Source organism: Gracilinanus agilis, chromosome 5, assembly GCF_016433145.1.
Source record: "Gracilinanus agilis isolate LMUSP501 chromosome 5, AgileGrace, whole genome shotgun sequence".
Taxonomy (NCBI): domain Eukaryota; kingdom Metazoa; phylum Chordata; class Mammalia; order Didelphimorphia; family Didelphidae; genus Gracilinanus; species Gracilinanus agilis.
In genome coordinates, this window is record NC_058134.1 from 143037040 (window position 1) to 143053764 (window position 16725).

Consider the following 16725-nt stretch of genomic DNA (forward strand, 5'->3'; position numbering starts at 1 on the left):
GTGTTCTTTTTGTCACATCATTCTCATAGTTATTTAAATATATTTTAGATTAGATTTCTGGTGGTACTTTTCTTTTAGGAAATTTTGTTCATACATTATGAGACATTCCTTTTGTTTACCATATTCTGTTCTAGATTTGTTTGTTTTTTTAAACCTCAGTTGCATTGAAATTTAAACTTTGGTATCTAAACTTGAATGTTTAAAATCTATGTACAGTTGTGTATATTGGGTAACTGAAAAGGAATTTTAGAAACCAAAGTTTAATTTATTTGATAAGACTGTAATAATTAGCTACTATTCAGGTATAGTCTTTTGATTACATTTTGGTTTGTGCTTTGATTGACTATTTTTAGCAAATTTTGATAGTTTGCACAAATTCTTTATGCAGTCTAGAGAAGAAAATGTAGCTGTATTTATTTTGGGGAGAAAACAGTCCTAGTTGTTGTTTTTAAAAATATAAATAAGTTTTTAAAACAGAAATCATCATAAAAGGAAATGCACTTGATATGCTGAGTCATATAACAAGAAGATGGTAGTGTGGTCCAGTCAGCAACTCAGAACTATCAGGAATTAAGAAGATCATTTTTGGCTCTTAGGTCATGTATAGTATTCATATGAATATTTGAACTTAAACTTGTACATGCCTCATACTAAAGTCTTCTTTTTTGAAGCAATGTAGTTTGTCAGAAGTTATATGTAAATGTTTTGTGCAAGCAGCAATTTTTCCTTTGGATTTTTTGGTCAGTTTGCTGAAAATAGTGTTAGATTGTAGTGAAATATATTAATAGACTGGTAGAACAATTTCAGAGGAAAGTCAGTAGTTGGCAGAGATAGGACTTAAATGTACCTATGGGCTTTTTTTGTTTTGTTTTGTTTTTATGATCTCAGTAGATACAATTATGTTTCCAGTATGCTAATAATTAACTAATTTAGTGACTACCTTGCAATAATAAGGCAATATATATTTTTGTGAGATGCAGTATATAGATTTACCTTGGGAAAAAGGAATTATTTTACAATAGCCATTTAAAAGTTAAATATCTCTCTACAAACTACAATCTCCTGCTCGTTCTTCTGAAGTTTGGAGTGTGAACATTATAAAAAGATTTCCTAAAAAGACTTAGTTTAGAGAATTATCATCATACATACAATGATGATCATTTGCAATCTACTTTTTATAATTATACTTGAAATTAGAAAATAAGATTCTTGGTAGTAAATCCTTTTATTGGCAGACCTAAAATTTAGAATAAAATTCCATTTTAACGAGAGGTTTAACATACTTTATGTAAGTTATGGATATAAAACTATCAGTTCAATGGAGGACTTGGTAACTGAGAGTTGTAGTTAAAGCGATTTGTTCTTTATTAATGTCTGCCAATTCAAAAGATATTTTAGAGACTTCCACCAGATTGGATTAGCTTTTTTTTTTTTTTAAACCCTTACCTTCCATCTTAGAATCAGTACTGTGTATTGGTTCTAAGGCAGAACAGCAGTAAGGGCTAGGCAATGGGGGTTAAGTGCCTTGCCAAGAGTCACACAGCTAGAAAATGTCTGAAGCCAGATTTGAACCCAGGGCCTCCTGTCATCCACTGAGCCACCTAGCTGCCCCTGGATTGGCTTTTTTTACTATTATGTTGGTTATTACTATGCTATATTGTATATTTGACAGAGATAGTTTGGCTCACTCCTAATTAGTTACCTAGCTTCCTAAGTTCTCTGATGTTTCTTTTACAGATTAGGATGTGGATGAATCTAGGTTCCAAAAACAATTTTGGAAAGTAACATCAAATCCCTGTTGAACTCTGTTTTGGTACTGTCATTGTCATTGAAGTCAATCTGTTCTTTTCCTTAAAATCTTAAAAATTATATTGTATAAACTCAGAGTGTAAGTCAAACTCAAATTGAATAGAACAAAGGTTCTTATACTAAAGATACCAGGAAAAGTTGAGTTGATTATGAAAGAAATTGGCATAGTTTAGGTTTGGATTCTTAGTTCACAGAATCCAAAAATTGAAAGATATCCCTTTATATCTCTGATTGTTTGGAAGTTATTCTTTTATTTGTTTGCTTTACTTTGAGGCTTTTGTCAGTTGCAGAAATGAGGAAGGTGAGTTAATCTTCTATACTTTCACTTCCCTAGCTAGGAATGATACAAGCAAGGAAGTTGCAGTACAAGTTGGGAGTAACTTTTACCCCAAAGTAAATTGATTTCCGACTTATCTGTGAGCTCTTTGGATAAAACCCTTTTTAAGATTTTTTATTTTTGAAATTCAAGTATAGAAATTAACATTTATATCTACTTAATTTAATATCATTTAATTTAGACCATCTTTATTTTCCATTAAGATCTTTCTAGATGGCAACTCTATCATCTAGTTAGTTAACTATTCCTCCCTTCTTCATGTCATCTGCAGATTTTGCATGATACTATATGACTTCATTTAAGCTATTCATAAAAATGTTGAAAAGAACAAGGGTGTCCTTGAGGGGCAGTCTTATGAGAGACCTTCCAAATTTAAATAAGCCTATTAATGGTTTTTGTATATGCTGTGTTTCAGTCATTTCCAAATTTATTTGAGAGCTTCACTTTCATCCAGCTCAGCGGTCTTCAAACTTTTTGAATACTCCTTTTTAAAAAACAAAAATATATAACACTTATAATAAATCCCAGGTACTTTGCTAAACACTTTATAATTATTATCTCTTTTGATTCTCATAACCCTTGGAGTTAAGTGCTAGTATTAGTTCCATTTTTACATATGAGCAAAGTGTGGCATACATTAACATTAATTGACTTGCCCAGGATCACACAGCCAGTAAAGTGTCAGAGGCCAGATTTGAGCTCAGATGTTCCTGTCTCCAGGTCTAGTAAGATCTACTGCAATACCCAGCTTCCTCTTTATCAATAAAAAGATTTTTAATCCATATCAAAATATGTATAATTACTTATTTAAAATTATATACATGTATTGTTGTATTAATAATTGACCTCTTCCAATAATGCCATCTCGGCCTTTTCATTCTGCCCCTGCATATTCTCACCCTCAAAGTTCACTCTGCCCCTGTGTCCCCTTATTCTGACTGATTTGTTCTTCCTTATTATCTCCATATTAAGAAAAATGCCTAGGCCAATTATGTCTTCATTAATCTTTGGGCCAATAAATCTGTGTATTCTCAGTGATTAATATCATGCCAGACCTGTACAGAGTAAGCACTTAAATACTTTATTGACAACTTTTTTTTTTTTAACTCTTACTTTCTGTCTTAGAATCAATACTAAGTATTAGTTCTGAGGCAAAAGAGTGGTAAGGGCTAGGCAGTTGGGAGTTAAATGAGTTGCCCAGGGTCATATAATTAAGAAGTGTCTTGAGGCCATATTTGAACCCCAAACCTCCCATCTCCAGGCTGGCCTGGCTCTTTCTCAACCTAGCTGCTCCTGAACTTGAAGTGCATTGTAATACAAACATAGATATTAAAAGATGAGATTTTAGAGAATATGAAGAGCCACCCAAGATTTTTACATGGGGAATGACATGGTCTTTAGGAAATTGAAAACAGAGGATGGTTTAGAGAGGGGAGAGAGTTGATATAGAGACCAATTATAAGGCAACTGTAGTAGTCTAGATGAGAGATGATAAAATTTTGAACTATGATGATGGCTTTGAGGAGAAAGAAAGGAACAAATATGAGAGATGAGGATGTAGTGCCACAAGATTTGGTGGTAGGAGGATATGGGTGTGAAGTGAGAGAAATTGTCTCATCAGTGTTGATAATGAAGTTATGAGAACCTGGGTGACTAGTAATTGTTGTGATAATGTTTACAGTAACAGGGAGGTTTGGAAGATATCCTATTAGCCTCATTCTGGCAGAATGAAAGACAGTGATAGTTGCCACCAAACTTAGTCCACTATAGAAGGGGTAAAGTAGGTACTTTGCACAGAAAGAGGAGGTAGATAAGGATTTATTGATAGGCTGGTAGAATTTGATGTGAGCATTAAGGTATAAAAAAGTAGGTGTGGTTATGTTGGAATCAAGCTCCATGATTGGCTAAGTTGGGTGGGGATGTATTCGATATTCCCTTGGGGGTAGGACTTTGGCCTCTACTCTGGAAGCCATTAATCTGGCTTATGTTCTATTTTATATCCCAGAATAGCATGAGATACTGTCAAATGTTTTACTGAAATCTTGATCTTCAACATCTAATTATAGCATTCCCTTGGTTTGCTAGTTTTAGTTATTATATAAAAAGAGGAAATATGGTTGATCTATCTTGACCAATCATGCTTCTTTTAGTGATCTCTGCTTTCCTTTGTATATTCTCACAAACTATCCTCTTAATAATAATATGTTGCATAATTTTAGATGAATTTCATATTAATTATCTGGATTCCTAATGTAAAGTACATTGGCCAATTTGTACTTTCTCTCCTTTTTTTATCCTTACACAGCAAAGATCAAAACAATTTGGAATCCACTTATTGCTACTCCATGTGATACTTTTGAGCCATGGTGAATTGCCCCACTCCCATTTACTTAATACGTGAGGGTCTGATATTTACAATTTATACTATGAATTATATTTTGCTTCCATATGTATGTACTTATAACTGATTATTAATAAAAAGGACTATCATTTTAATATTTTAGTGTGTACTTACATATCCGTAATATGTGTTCATGACGTCATGCTGAATTTTGTAAAGACCTTTGGCCAAAACAGTAACTAAATTCTGGTTTATGCCTTATAGTGTCATTTATTACCTTTTATTTTGGACCCATCCTCCAAGGACTACTCATCAAAACAACATTCTTTTGTAGTTATTCATGCTCTGAGTCATTAATATATTTTATGAAATCACTAACTGGGCATATTTTCAATGTGCTAAAAAATCAGATTGATGAATGGCTATATTGAAATATGTTTATTATGGAAATCTCTAAATTCAACTATTTTTCTGTGTCTTTCCCAAAACATTTTATGCTACCTTACATAGTAGTATCCAGTTAAATTAATTAAATCATAATTGGTTATAATTGGTAGATTGGTATTACATTTTGATTATAGTTTTCCTTTTTGGTATGCCGAAGGTACTCTTTTGATATATTTTCATTGAAATTCATATTTCTTAAATTATGCTTTGACACATAATAGGATAGTAAACTATTATGATTTTGTAGATAATGAATGATGTAATCCATACATATCTTACCACAAGGAATTTAGTTTCTGTTTAAGAAAGTTCAGTAATAATAATGCCTGATAAATGCCATCATAAAAAACTGGTATCTTTAAAAAAAAAACAAACTTTCGTGTACCAAATAATAAAGGCTTTTAATTTTTTCATCACTATTTTATGTTGGCACCCTTTATTTTTTCTTGAATATTCTACAGCCAATTTGAACTTTTTTAGATTATGTTCAATAAACTTTTAGTTTAATTATAATAGCCAACTATCCTTTAATCTTTTTATTTTTTTTATTTTTTTGGAAATCCTTAACTTCTGGGTATTGGCTCATAGGTGGAAGAGTAAGGGTGGGCAATGGGGGTCAAGTGATTTGCCCAGGGTCACACAGCTGGGAATTGTCTGAGGTCGAATTTGAACCTAGGACCTCCAGTCTCTAGGCCTGACTCAATCCACTGAGCTACCCAGCTGCTCCCTATCCTTTAATCTTAAATTAATTAATTTTATACTTTTACCATAATTATCTTTTTCTTGTATATATATACTACTCTATATAACTTTATTTTGCCTTTAGTGTTTGCAGAGAATATTTCCAAAATGGTGGAAAGAGGAAAGCCCTTGAAAAAGATGAAAAAAGAGCTGTGCTTGCTGCTAAAACTGCACCAGCCTTAAGTGTTAATGATTCATCCAAGTTTGAAGATCATTTAACTAACTTCAGCTTTACAAACCCAGAATATATAACTGAGTAAGTTTTCTAATTTTTTACTTTTATTAAATCATATTATAATACGATAATATAAACAAATATAAGCCAATCAAATTTTAATTGCTAATAATTATGAAGTTGTATACTCAATGCTTTGCTGAACAGATTTTTAAATTTCATTTTCACAGTGTAAAATTAAAACTAGCCAAATCTTATCAACCCACTTTAACCTGAATATAATAAGTATTTTTATTTCTTTTGGTCTAGTAAATTCTCATGTATTGGTAATTTATATTAAGCCAAAGGCTGAGTAACAAGGTTTTAATATTCAGTATTATTCATAGAATCACAGATTTAGAACCCAAAGGAATTGTAAGTATCATCTAATCCAACTCTCATTTTTAGTTGAGTAAAACAAGGTCCAGAAAAATTAAGGAACTTATTCAGAAACACATGGATAATAATGACTTAAGCCTAGATTTAAACCCAAGTCATCTAACTCCAGGACAGCTCACTTACCTCCAGGGGCTCCTTGACTTTCTCAATCTTTTTGACTACACTTCAGAGATAGTTTCATATAATTGTTAATGTCTTTAGCATTTGCTTGTCTCCTTTTTAAGAAAAACTGTATATAATCCTATATAGCAGTCTGAGAAATAGGAAATAGTGCCCTAACTGCATAAGGTATTAGGAGTATTCATTCTGTCCATATCTAATGAAATAGAAATATTTATCAGTATAAGGCATCATGTGGAATGTGTATTAATATCACATTCAAAATCTTTGTATATACATATTCCATGAATCATAGTGGCACTTCTCATATACATGAAAATGAGTAACATTTACCACAAGTGTTACTTTTTATCTATCCATTCTGGATCATACAGAAATTCACTTTGTAAAAAATGAGAAGTATTTTTAGATTTAAAATTATAAATGAAGTATATGATCTTCCAGATTATACAACCTAAATGCTAAGAAAGAATATAAGGAAAGCTGATTATGATTAAATTTAGTTTACTGTTTTCTAGATGCCAGTTAAAGAAATCATATTAAGAGGATTAAATAAACTAGGTTAAAAATCAGGCAGTTCAGAAGCATTTTCCCATCTTATATTTTTGGTCATCAGTGATTCTTAAAATATCTAGATTTTTAGCGACTGGATTTTTTAAATGTATTTTATGTAACTAGCTACAATTTAAAATATTCAACATAGCCAAGTCAAGCTTAAAGACAAAATTATATCTCAAAATCCTAATCTACATAAAGGATACATCTATTTTCCAAATACTGTTATCTTCATATCTCTTATAGTTAGCACCCTAGCATAAGTCTTCATAATCTCAAATAATCTAGAAGTTTTATTAGTCTTATTTAGTTTCTTTTTCATTTTCACCCTTCTTCATTCTACCACAATTGCCAGATAAGTCTTATAAAAGACTTCCAAAAACAGTATTTTGGCCATTTTAGTCCCTTCCTAAAAAGCTTCAATAGCTTCCTACTAAATATAGAATCAGATCTCTACTTAAATTCATAATCAATCCCTATTCTGCCACTTAACCCTTTATTCCTGCTCTTCCCCTCCACATAACTCTTTGTTCTAACTGATGAATGTAGTCTACTCATATATTTGCCACATGTGTCTATAGTATTTTTACCTCCTTGCTTTTGTTCATGTCATTTCTCTAATCTAGAATGGTTGTTCTCACTCCCCCATACTTCTCTTGAAGGAGTCATAGTCATCCTTCAAGACCTGTCTATCACAATATGACCATCTCTCTTTAATATCCTAATTCACAATTACCTCTAACTTCTGAACTCTTTTAGAATTTAATTTGAATAATTTAATTAATATCTAATTTATTTAAAAAGGCAGAATGACATAATGGATAGAGTGCTAGATTTATTAACATGGACCTGATTTATAAATCCTGCCTGTTTCGGTGGTACCCTTTATAAGGCAACTTCCGCTCTCAGTGTCTCCTTATTTATAAAATGAGTCTTTTGAGACTAGATGGTCTAAGTACTCTTATAACTCTAAATGTATGATTCTCTAATTTTCCTCTGATATTTTGCATATTGACCACGTATTTTATATTTATATCCTTGCTTTATATCTTTTTATATATGTATCTATCTTGATTTCCACAGGTAGTTCCTCCAGGATAAGGAAAATATGCCATGCTTTTTTGTCTACTCTGTGGTACCAAGCACTGCAGTGTCTATATAATAGGCATTTTAAAAATTCCTTAATTTCTCTAGCCTCTGCAGTATCTAAAGTCCTTTTAAATTATTTTTAGCACTGTAGACTAAAGGATAGAGCAAAATCAGATTAGAAACTGAGGATTAGCTTCTTGTGTGTTTGTGAGATTTTTTTAGCTGTTCTTTCTATTCAAATATTGATTAATCACTGTCACGTGAGGTACATCCGGTATTTTTTTATGGAGCTTACTTTTCAGTAAAGGAGATGAGATATAGGTAGAGATAACTTTGATACAAGACCAGATGTGGTAAGTGCTATAACAGAGGCATAAAATAATGTCTTAGAATGCTTAGAGAAAGGTTAAAGTTACCCAGTTATGATCAGGAAGAATTTCAAAGAATCTAAATAGGAAGAGACTTTAGTGACTCCCTAGCCCAACTTGGATGAAGCTGTGGTATAAATTTGCCTCTTTACAATCTCTACCCCCATTGTTCTTTGTTCTGCCTTCTGTGGCCAGCCAGAATACATCTGATTAATTTTCCTTAGTATTTCCTTCAAGCCCTTGAATAACATTATCATCTAGGTTAAAATGTCTCCAGTTCTTTCATCTAATTCTGATGTGGTATTATCTCATGATTGACCTTCTTGATTACTCTTCTTTAGCAGCTCTTTGTCTTAACAGTCCTTTTTCTTCTTGATCTCAGTGCAGCCTAAGCCACTATTGATCACTATGTCTTCCACGATCTGCATTCCTAATTTTTTTGATACTTATTTCTCTTCATTCTCTTGTTTGTCTGACTACTTTTCAGTCTTCATGTTGAATCTTTCTGCAGGTCACATACACTATTCATGGATATACTTCCCTTCAAACAATCCATAGTTAAGCTACTTGTGCTTCCTCAAACATGCCACTCCATCTGTGTTGCTGGTTTGTATTTGTATTTCTAGTGTTTGGCGTATAGTAGTCACTTAATAAGTGCTTATTGATCAATTTTCTAAAATGTGATACCCTGTTCTGAACCCAGTGCACATACTGTGGCTTGTCAAGGGAAATTCAAGCAGTCACATTGCCAATTCTTCTGTGCACCTTGAATTATAAATTCATGTGGGCCTGGTGACTTAAATTCATTAAGAGCTAAATGCTATTTTGTTATGCCCCTAACATGTTTTGCTGTCTCTGGATATGGAAAAGATCTTTAGATTTAGAGTCCAAGGATCTGGATTTGAATTTGGATATAATTTTCCTCCCTGTGTGATCAGAGGCAAATTACTTTCAGGACCTCAGTTTGCCGATCCCTAAAATGAGTAAGTTGGATTAGATGGGATTCTTAGGGCCTCTTTTAGTTTTAAAATAATGAACCTGTGTCTTAGGGTTCATTATCAACTAGTTATTAGCCAAGTCTGTTTTCTGCCTTTTCCCTTTTAAGGATCATTCTCTTTTGCCAAGAAAAGTAAAGTAAGACTTGAATACTTTTACTTTTCTGTTTTGTTTTATCATCTTATCTACCCTCATCTTATGGCATATTCATTATTTTAGCCTTCTCTTTTTTCTTAAAAACCCTTTTGTCCTAAGTTTTCCCTGTCTTTTAACTCATTCCTCTGTTTATTGCCCCAGGAATATTTTTTTCTTCAAAGCAGTTCCATGTTTTTATTTTCTTGTTTCTTTCCTTTGTTTCCAACCTCTGTGTCTTTTATAACAATATTAATAGATCAGTCAGATTACTGTGTATCCATGTTTGCTTTTTGGTATCATTCCTATTTTTCCTTTTCATCAGCATAGTTTCTTCCATGAGATAAATCTAACTCATAAGTAGCTAAATTCTTCCCAGACACTTAACAGTTATCCCAGCAATTATCAAGTAGGGAGCTCTTTCCTAGGTAATTTATGTTTTCTGGTTTAGTAAATAATGGGTTATTGAGTTCTATTATTATTAATTCCCTTATCTAGTCTGTTCTCTTTATCTATTTTCCTATTTTTTAACAAGCATAAAATATTTTGGATAATCACATCAGTTATATTAAAGAGGCACTCCTATCTAATAGATGTAGATGTAGATGGAGTACAGAGAGAAGAGGTTAGGATGACACCTCTCTCCTATATAACAGTTGCCCAGGCAGGATCCTTTAGGTCAAGGTATGTTATCCCTTCAGGACCCACCTGGGGTTAATTGATATTAATTATTGGGCTCTTCAGCTGAGGGAACGTTGATAATCTGACTGCGTGACTCCCTTCCCAAATAAGCTTTGGAAACCAATTCAGGAAGGTACTTTAAAACTTTGAATATATTTGTCACAGAAGGATAATGGTGTGGGATAGAGGTAATGGGAGACCCTACTTTAAATTGATACTAATGAATCTCTAACTGCAAGCAAATGAAGGAATCAAGATGATAGCTTCTCTCTGGTACAGCCTGCCAGGGCTACACCAGAGCAGGCAAACTGCTGTGAAATCTTCAGCTTCTTCTTCAGTAGATCTTAAGCCTAATCAGTTGAGATATCCACCCTTTATCCACCCTCTTCTTCTTCTCCTGCCCACTTCTCGGATCCCTTCCAGGCCCTGGGAAGACTAGATGACTAAAATGATGAACTTCCTAATATGTAGGGGCAGGAGAAACAGAGATGGTGGTCTGATACAGGTTGATGATACAGGTACAGGAAACACAGGAGGAGCTTGCAGGGTTGAGTTTCCAAGTCTCAATTTCCCCAAAGACCAGGATCCCCTGATCTCCAGCCTCAGGGACAGGTCAAGACCCCAGAACCTCTGCCAGGGCTACCAACTGCCCTCTCCTGTATCCGCATGCCTCTCTGGGAACATTCTGACATCTAACTGATCCACCTGTCAATCACTGAGTGAACTTCAAGCTCCCAGAGATTCAATATAACACATCTTTGTAACATAATTTGAGGCCCCAAATGCTATTCTCTTTTTATTCCTACTTTTTTTGTTTCATTTTTTCCTCCAATAAAATTTGTGTTTTTTTTTTTTAAAGCAAACTCTTGATAGCTTGATAGTATTAATTCTGAAGATAAACTTTGGCAGTATAATAGTTTTTATTAGCTATTTAGGTCATTCATTCTTTTAAGCAACATTACTTTTTGTTTTAGAATTCTGAATATAAACAATACAAGCTTTTTCATATATGCAGCATAACACAAAATGAATGCATATGAAACCTTGTGTTTTTTATTTTATACTACTTCCTTTTTTATAGTATGTAAATTACATGTTATTTATAAAATTCTCCTGTTTTTCTCAAATTTTTTTTCTGTGCTTTTTTTTTTTTTTTTTTAAGCCCTTAACTTCTGTATATTGGCTCCTTGGTGGAAGAGCAGTAAGGATGGACAATGGTGGTCAAGTGACTTGCTCAGGGTCACACAGCTGGGAAGTGTCTGAGGCCAGATTTGAACCTAGGACCTCCAGTCTCTAGGCCTGACTCTCAATCCACTGAGCTACCCAGCTGCCCCATTTCTGTGCTTTTTAAAAAAAGTTAAAGGCTCTCACCACCCCCAACCTCATTTCTATTATTATGACTTCTACCTATTCTACCTTCCTAACTAAAAGACCAGGAAAACCAATTTTTTTAAAACTTCCTTATAACAAATAAGCATATTTAGGCAAAATTAATCCACCCAATAGCTGTGTCCAAAAATGCATGTCTTTCTTTTTTTTTTTAATTGATTTTATCTTTTTCGGTTAACAAGAATTTCTCTACCCCTTACAAAGCCCAGTTAGCCCTTTATAGCTGATATGTCTAGTCACACAAAACATATTCGCACATTATCTTGTGTCCAAAATTATGTATCTTCCACTTTGGGATCATTACCTCTCAATTAAGAGGCAGGGGACATATACTCCGTCATTGGTTCTCTGAAAGCTTAGTTGATCATTTCTTTGATCAGAGTTCTTAAGTTCAAAGTTGTTTTTCTTTACAAAATTGTGGTCTTTAAGTTTTTGTCCTGGTTCTGCTCGATTCACTTTTGTGTTGGTTCATCTTTTGTAGGGTTCTTTGAAATCATTTCTTATGGTGCAATAATATTCCTTTATATTTATACAATCATAGTTTGTTCATCTATTTTCCAGCTTGGGGTTCTGGTTCTTTTAGAACTAGTTCTTTAGTTCTTATTTCCTCTCTTTTTAAGCCTTCTTTCAGGATAAGAAAATTTGTTTTACTTGAGGATGTTTCCTCTCTGGTATTATCTATCCTTTGTCTCCTCTCTCTTACTTCCTTGCCTCATTCACAATCTCTGTTTATTTTCCTTACTCAGGTGGGTGAGTGTATGTGTATGTATTTACTCCTTCTCAGATGATCAGTTTATTTTTGATGAGTGTAGTTCTTCTGAAGTTCACTTCTCTTTATCCTTTCCCTTATGTTTTTGCATACTCTTTATATTATGAGAAAAAATTATTTTCAACACAGTGTGTTCCTTTTACTTTTCCTTCTCTTTGTGCAGTTCACAACCTCAGAAAATAACCATTCAACCCTTGGAATCTCTGCCTTATTAAAAATTTAACTCCGTCAATACCCTTTGAAGAAATTAAAGTTCCGAAAGGATTTTTCCCCTCTATAAGAATGTTACCATTATATCATCATACAGCTTCTTTCTTTTAAAAACTACTCAGCCCTACCTAATCTTTTCTTTAGAAATACTTAAAAGTCTCCTATACCTTAAGTGAACCATTTTTCCCCTTGTAGAAGCTTTCAAGTTTTAGCGTGAGCCTAATTGTGGTTCCTTAGTTCTTAAACAGTTTTTCTTTTGATACATGTATTTTCTTTTGACATAAAACCTCTAGATTTTGGCTTTGACATTCCTGGGACTTTTCCTTTTCAGGTTCCTTTCAAGGAGTTGATCCGTAGATTCTATATTTTGTTCTTTGATTCTGATAGATCTGGGTAGCTTTTGTTTACAATTCCTTGAAATATAGCTTTAATTTTTATTCATGTTGTTTAGGGAGTCTAATGATTCTTTTTTTGTTTGTTTTACTGGTCACTTGTTTTTTATAACAATTTTTGCTATCTCATGGGTGATTGATTTTGATTTTATTTTTTTTCCTACTTTTGAGAGAGTCTGTTACTTGGGCAGGTCTACTACTTTGTCTTCTAAGCTATTATTTCTGATTCTTTTCTCCAAAGATTTTTAAAAATTTTTTGCTTTGTTTCTTCTAGTTACTCATCTAGTCCTTCTGAAAAATCCATTTTGTTTGAGTCTCTTCTTGCATATCTGTTATAAAGTTACTTTAGGGAGAATCTCCTTATCTACAACAATTTTTATATTGGTTGGTCAGGATCTTTGGTTTACTCAGCAATAGGTAAACTGAGCTAGGAATTTATGCCAAGTGCAGGGTTATCTCTTTGTTGAATTTTTGAGTATAGTAGTCAGCCATCCTTAGTTTTGCCCTGGGTCACCTGGGTAAACTTTCTCAACTCCTGTAGATCATTCTTTTAAATCTTTTGAGGTTTATAATTTTAGATCTTCGGGGCCTTCTGTGAAATTTTAGATCAATATGATAGAGACCTTGGGGCCCCTTGACATTTGAGCTGTCCTGGTTTTGAATGCAAGATAGGTAGTCCCAGTCTCTGGGACTTGTGGTTTTCTCATGCAAACTCCGTTCTCTGCCATTGCTGAAACATTATTGGCCTGCAGTAGTACTGGCTTTAGATGGCCCTCTTTCCTTATCGCCTTTGGTCTTCTCTTTGACCTCATGTAATTCTGGGGTGGGAGAAGTCATCAAATATAGCGGTTTATTGGATTTTGTGATTATTATTCTGTCTGGTGGAAATTTTAGGGTTTTTTGAATCCTGCAAAATATGGTCCTGGCCTTCTTGACTGGAAATCTATTACAGTTTTTAATAATTTGCAGTTCTTTGAATTAGTTTTTGTCCTTTAAATAGTTAATGGGAAATGACTTAGTTCATGTATTTCTGTTAGTTGCCTATATATCTTAGAAATCATGTTCTTAATGGAGATGAGCTTTTTTTCCTCTCTGCCCTCAAAGTTACATTAATTTTGTTTATGCAAAAGCTTTTTAATTAAGCACAATCAAAAGAAATTTTTTTTAGTCTAAAGCAGAATGTATTTTCTGTAAATTTTGTAAATATACATTCTTTTGCTTGCTATTTTGCTTACCTGGCTAAAAATTAAGGTTATTAGAATTTCAGCTTATTTTTAACTAAAACTTTTTTGTAGTACTTAAACTTACTTAAAATAAATTCAGTGATCCTGTTCAACAAAACTCTCTAAATGGAGCCATTGAGTTCAGATGAATCAACTTTATGATAGTATTATGCTTTTTAATTACTTCTTGAATAATTTGTATTGCAAATTGAGGAGAAAAATGAGAAACTGCAACTTCATTTTTGTATTTATTTTCCTTATAAAGTAGTTAAGTCTGCTACTTATTAACATGACTATAGTAAGAAATGTTTAGGAATTGTCAATATGGCATAGTTGATATAGGAAATATTCCTTTAATGCAGTGATTCCCAAAGTGGGCGCTACCACCCCCTGGTGGGTGTTGCAGTGATCCAGGAGAGCAGTGATGGCCACAGGTGCATTTATCTTTCCTATTAATTGCTATTAAAATTAAAAAAAATTAATCTCCAGGGGCCTAAGTAATATTTTTCCTGGAAATGGGACAGTAGGCCAAAAAAGTTTGGGAACCACTGCTTTAATGCCTACTATGTGTCTAGAACATAATAGAACATAGCATTTAAATTAGGTGCTGTTGTGAGGAAGATTAATAAATTATTATTTAGGAGGCTTAGCAAGACGGGGCACAAAGAATAACAGAAATGAAGTGGGATCCTCACTGCTGAGTCCTGTCACACTCCAGCGATGTTGCAGCTCTTCCAGGTCCACAGTCTGTACTCCTTCAGGTGGGTAAGTCAGGGAGCTAAACCAGCCCAAGTTAACCAGCAACTCAGGTTGGGTTTTATAGTCTCAACCAGAACTTCCCACAAGCATATGACTGTCTTCCTTCTGGATCCCAGGATATTAGGGTATAAACTCCACTTCCTCTGAGGTCTCCCAGGGGATCAGTTACAACTTGTCCCCAGCCAACATGGAGTCCCTCTCAGAGAGAGAAGCAACATTTCCTGCTTCCCCGTTCCATTTAGAATCCTTCAGCCCTGCTTGCTAAGCCTCCTAAATAATAATTTATTAATCTTCCTCACAACAGTTCTCAGAGTGGTCAATTATAGATTATACTATAGAGTTCTATTCATCTGCTTTGGATTAATTTTAGTTGAATTAAAATTCTTTGGCAGCCCCAAATTATCTTGCAATCTATATGAAAGTACCAGCTCACCATTTTTGGTTAAAATCAGATATGGGTCATAAGAAATATGACAGTTGTATGACTTCTGTATTTTTTAAAACCAGGCATTTTTAGTGCTTTAAACTATTTAATTTATAACCACTTAAAAATTCCTTAACACATCAATACCTATTTAACTTATGCTGATGAAATGTGCCTTTTCTTATATGACTACAAATACAAAGCAGCAGTACAAAAAAATCACTGCCACCTTCCAAGTGTGAGATATCAGAAAATAAAATTCATGGCACATATCTAGTAGATTACATATGTAACATTGTCTCCAGCCTTTTACCTAAAGCAATCTCTTAAAAACATCATTGTTAATTTTTTGTTTTTACATTACCTACATTTCCCAGTGTATCCCTCTCCCCTCTATGTTCTGTGCAATTAGATTTTTGTACCCTAGTACTCCATTTCCCAGAATCCTACTTTTGTCCTTACCTTACCTCTTTACATTTTGGAGATAAAGGTTCTGTAACCCTGCTCTCTTTTCCTGGGAAGGTGGCTGGGAAAGCTGCCTCTCTTTACTCAGGCTTTACTCTTGTCTTTCTATTTCCTCTATTTCAAGTGATTATTAATAAATCTTATAAAATATAATATTTGGAATTATTGGATATTACTTTTAATCTTACAGTTCCATTCCTAGGAAATCCTTCCATTGGTCATAAGCTTTCATACAATTGAAACAAAGTTCTGTTTTCTGCTGGATTATAAACACTTTAAAAATCCTCTCCTCCTCCCCCTCTCCCCCAATTAGTGTCCTTCTCTTCTATTCTATAGGATCCCTATGAAGCTAGACTAAATTTTGTTCCCAACTTTACAACCACTTCACAAAATGACCTTGAGGAAACTGTGTAACATTCCTTTGCCATATTTTTTCCATTCTATAAATTTGAGACTTTCGACCTTTATTGCTTGATGAAATGAAGTCTGTAAAATCCCAGGATTCTTAATTATAATTATAGTACCATGGGTCTACAAGGTGAATACAATAAAGGAGGTCTTTACACTGAATTCAGCAAATTCTAAGATATTATGATATTTATATGAGGGTACACTAAGATGAAATCTGAAAATGTTTAGTATCACCTAGGAAACAAAGTGAAATAAATCTAATTTCATTCAGCTTTAACATTTAGCTTGTGTGTATTTTAAGGCCTTCTCTCCTATTCAGTAAATGATGAGTGTTCCACAGTATGCTAAATACTAGCATAGCCAAATCAGAATGTAGAAACAACTTATATTTTGTTTGACCACGTTTGGGGAGATGATTGGATTAATGAATATATTACCTTGTCAACAAACAAAC

At 33.5% G+C, this 16725-nt stretch overlaps 1 protein-coding gene across 1 annotated transcript in view; it reads left to right on the forward strand.

Annotated features, from left to right (window-relative positions):
* The window catches only part of BMT2 (base methyltransferase of 25S rRNA 2 homolog), a 62597-nt gene that overhangs the window by 22149 nt on the left and 23723 nt on the right, over positions 1 to 16725 (forward strand). The window contains exon 3 of the mRNA XM_044678165.1: positions 5761 to 5931. Within this exon, the coding sequence (XP_044534100.1) occupies positions 5761 to 5931 (171 nt within the window). The remainder of the gene's footprint in view (positions 1 to 5760; positions 5932 to 16725) is intronic.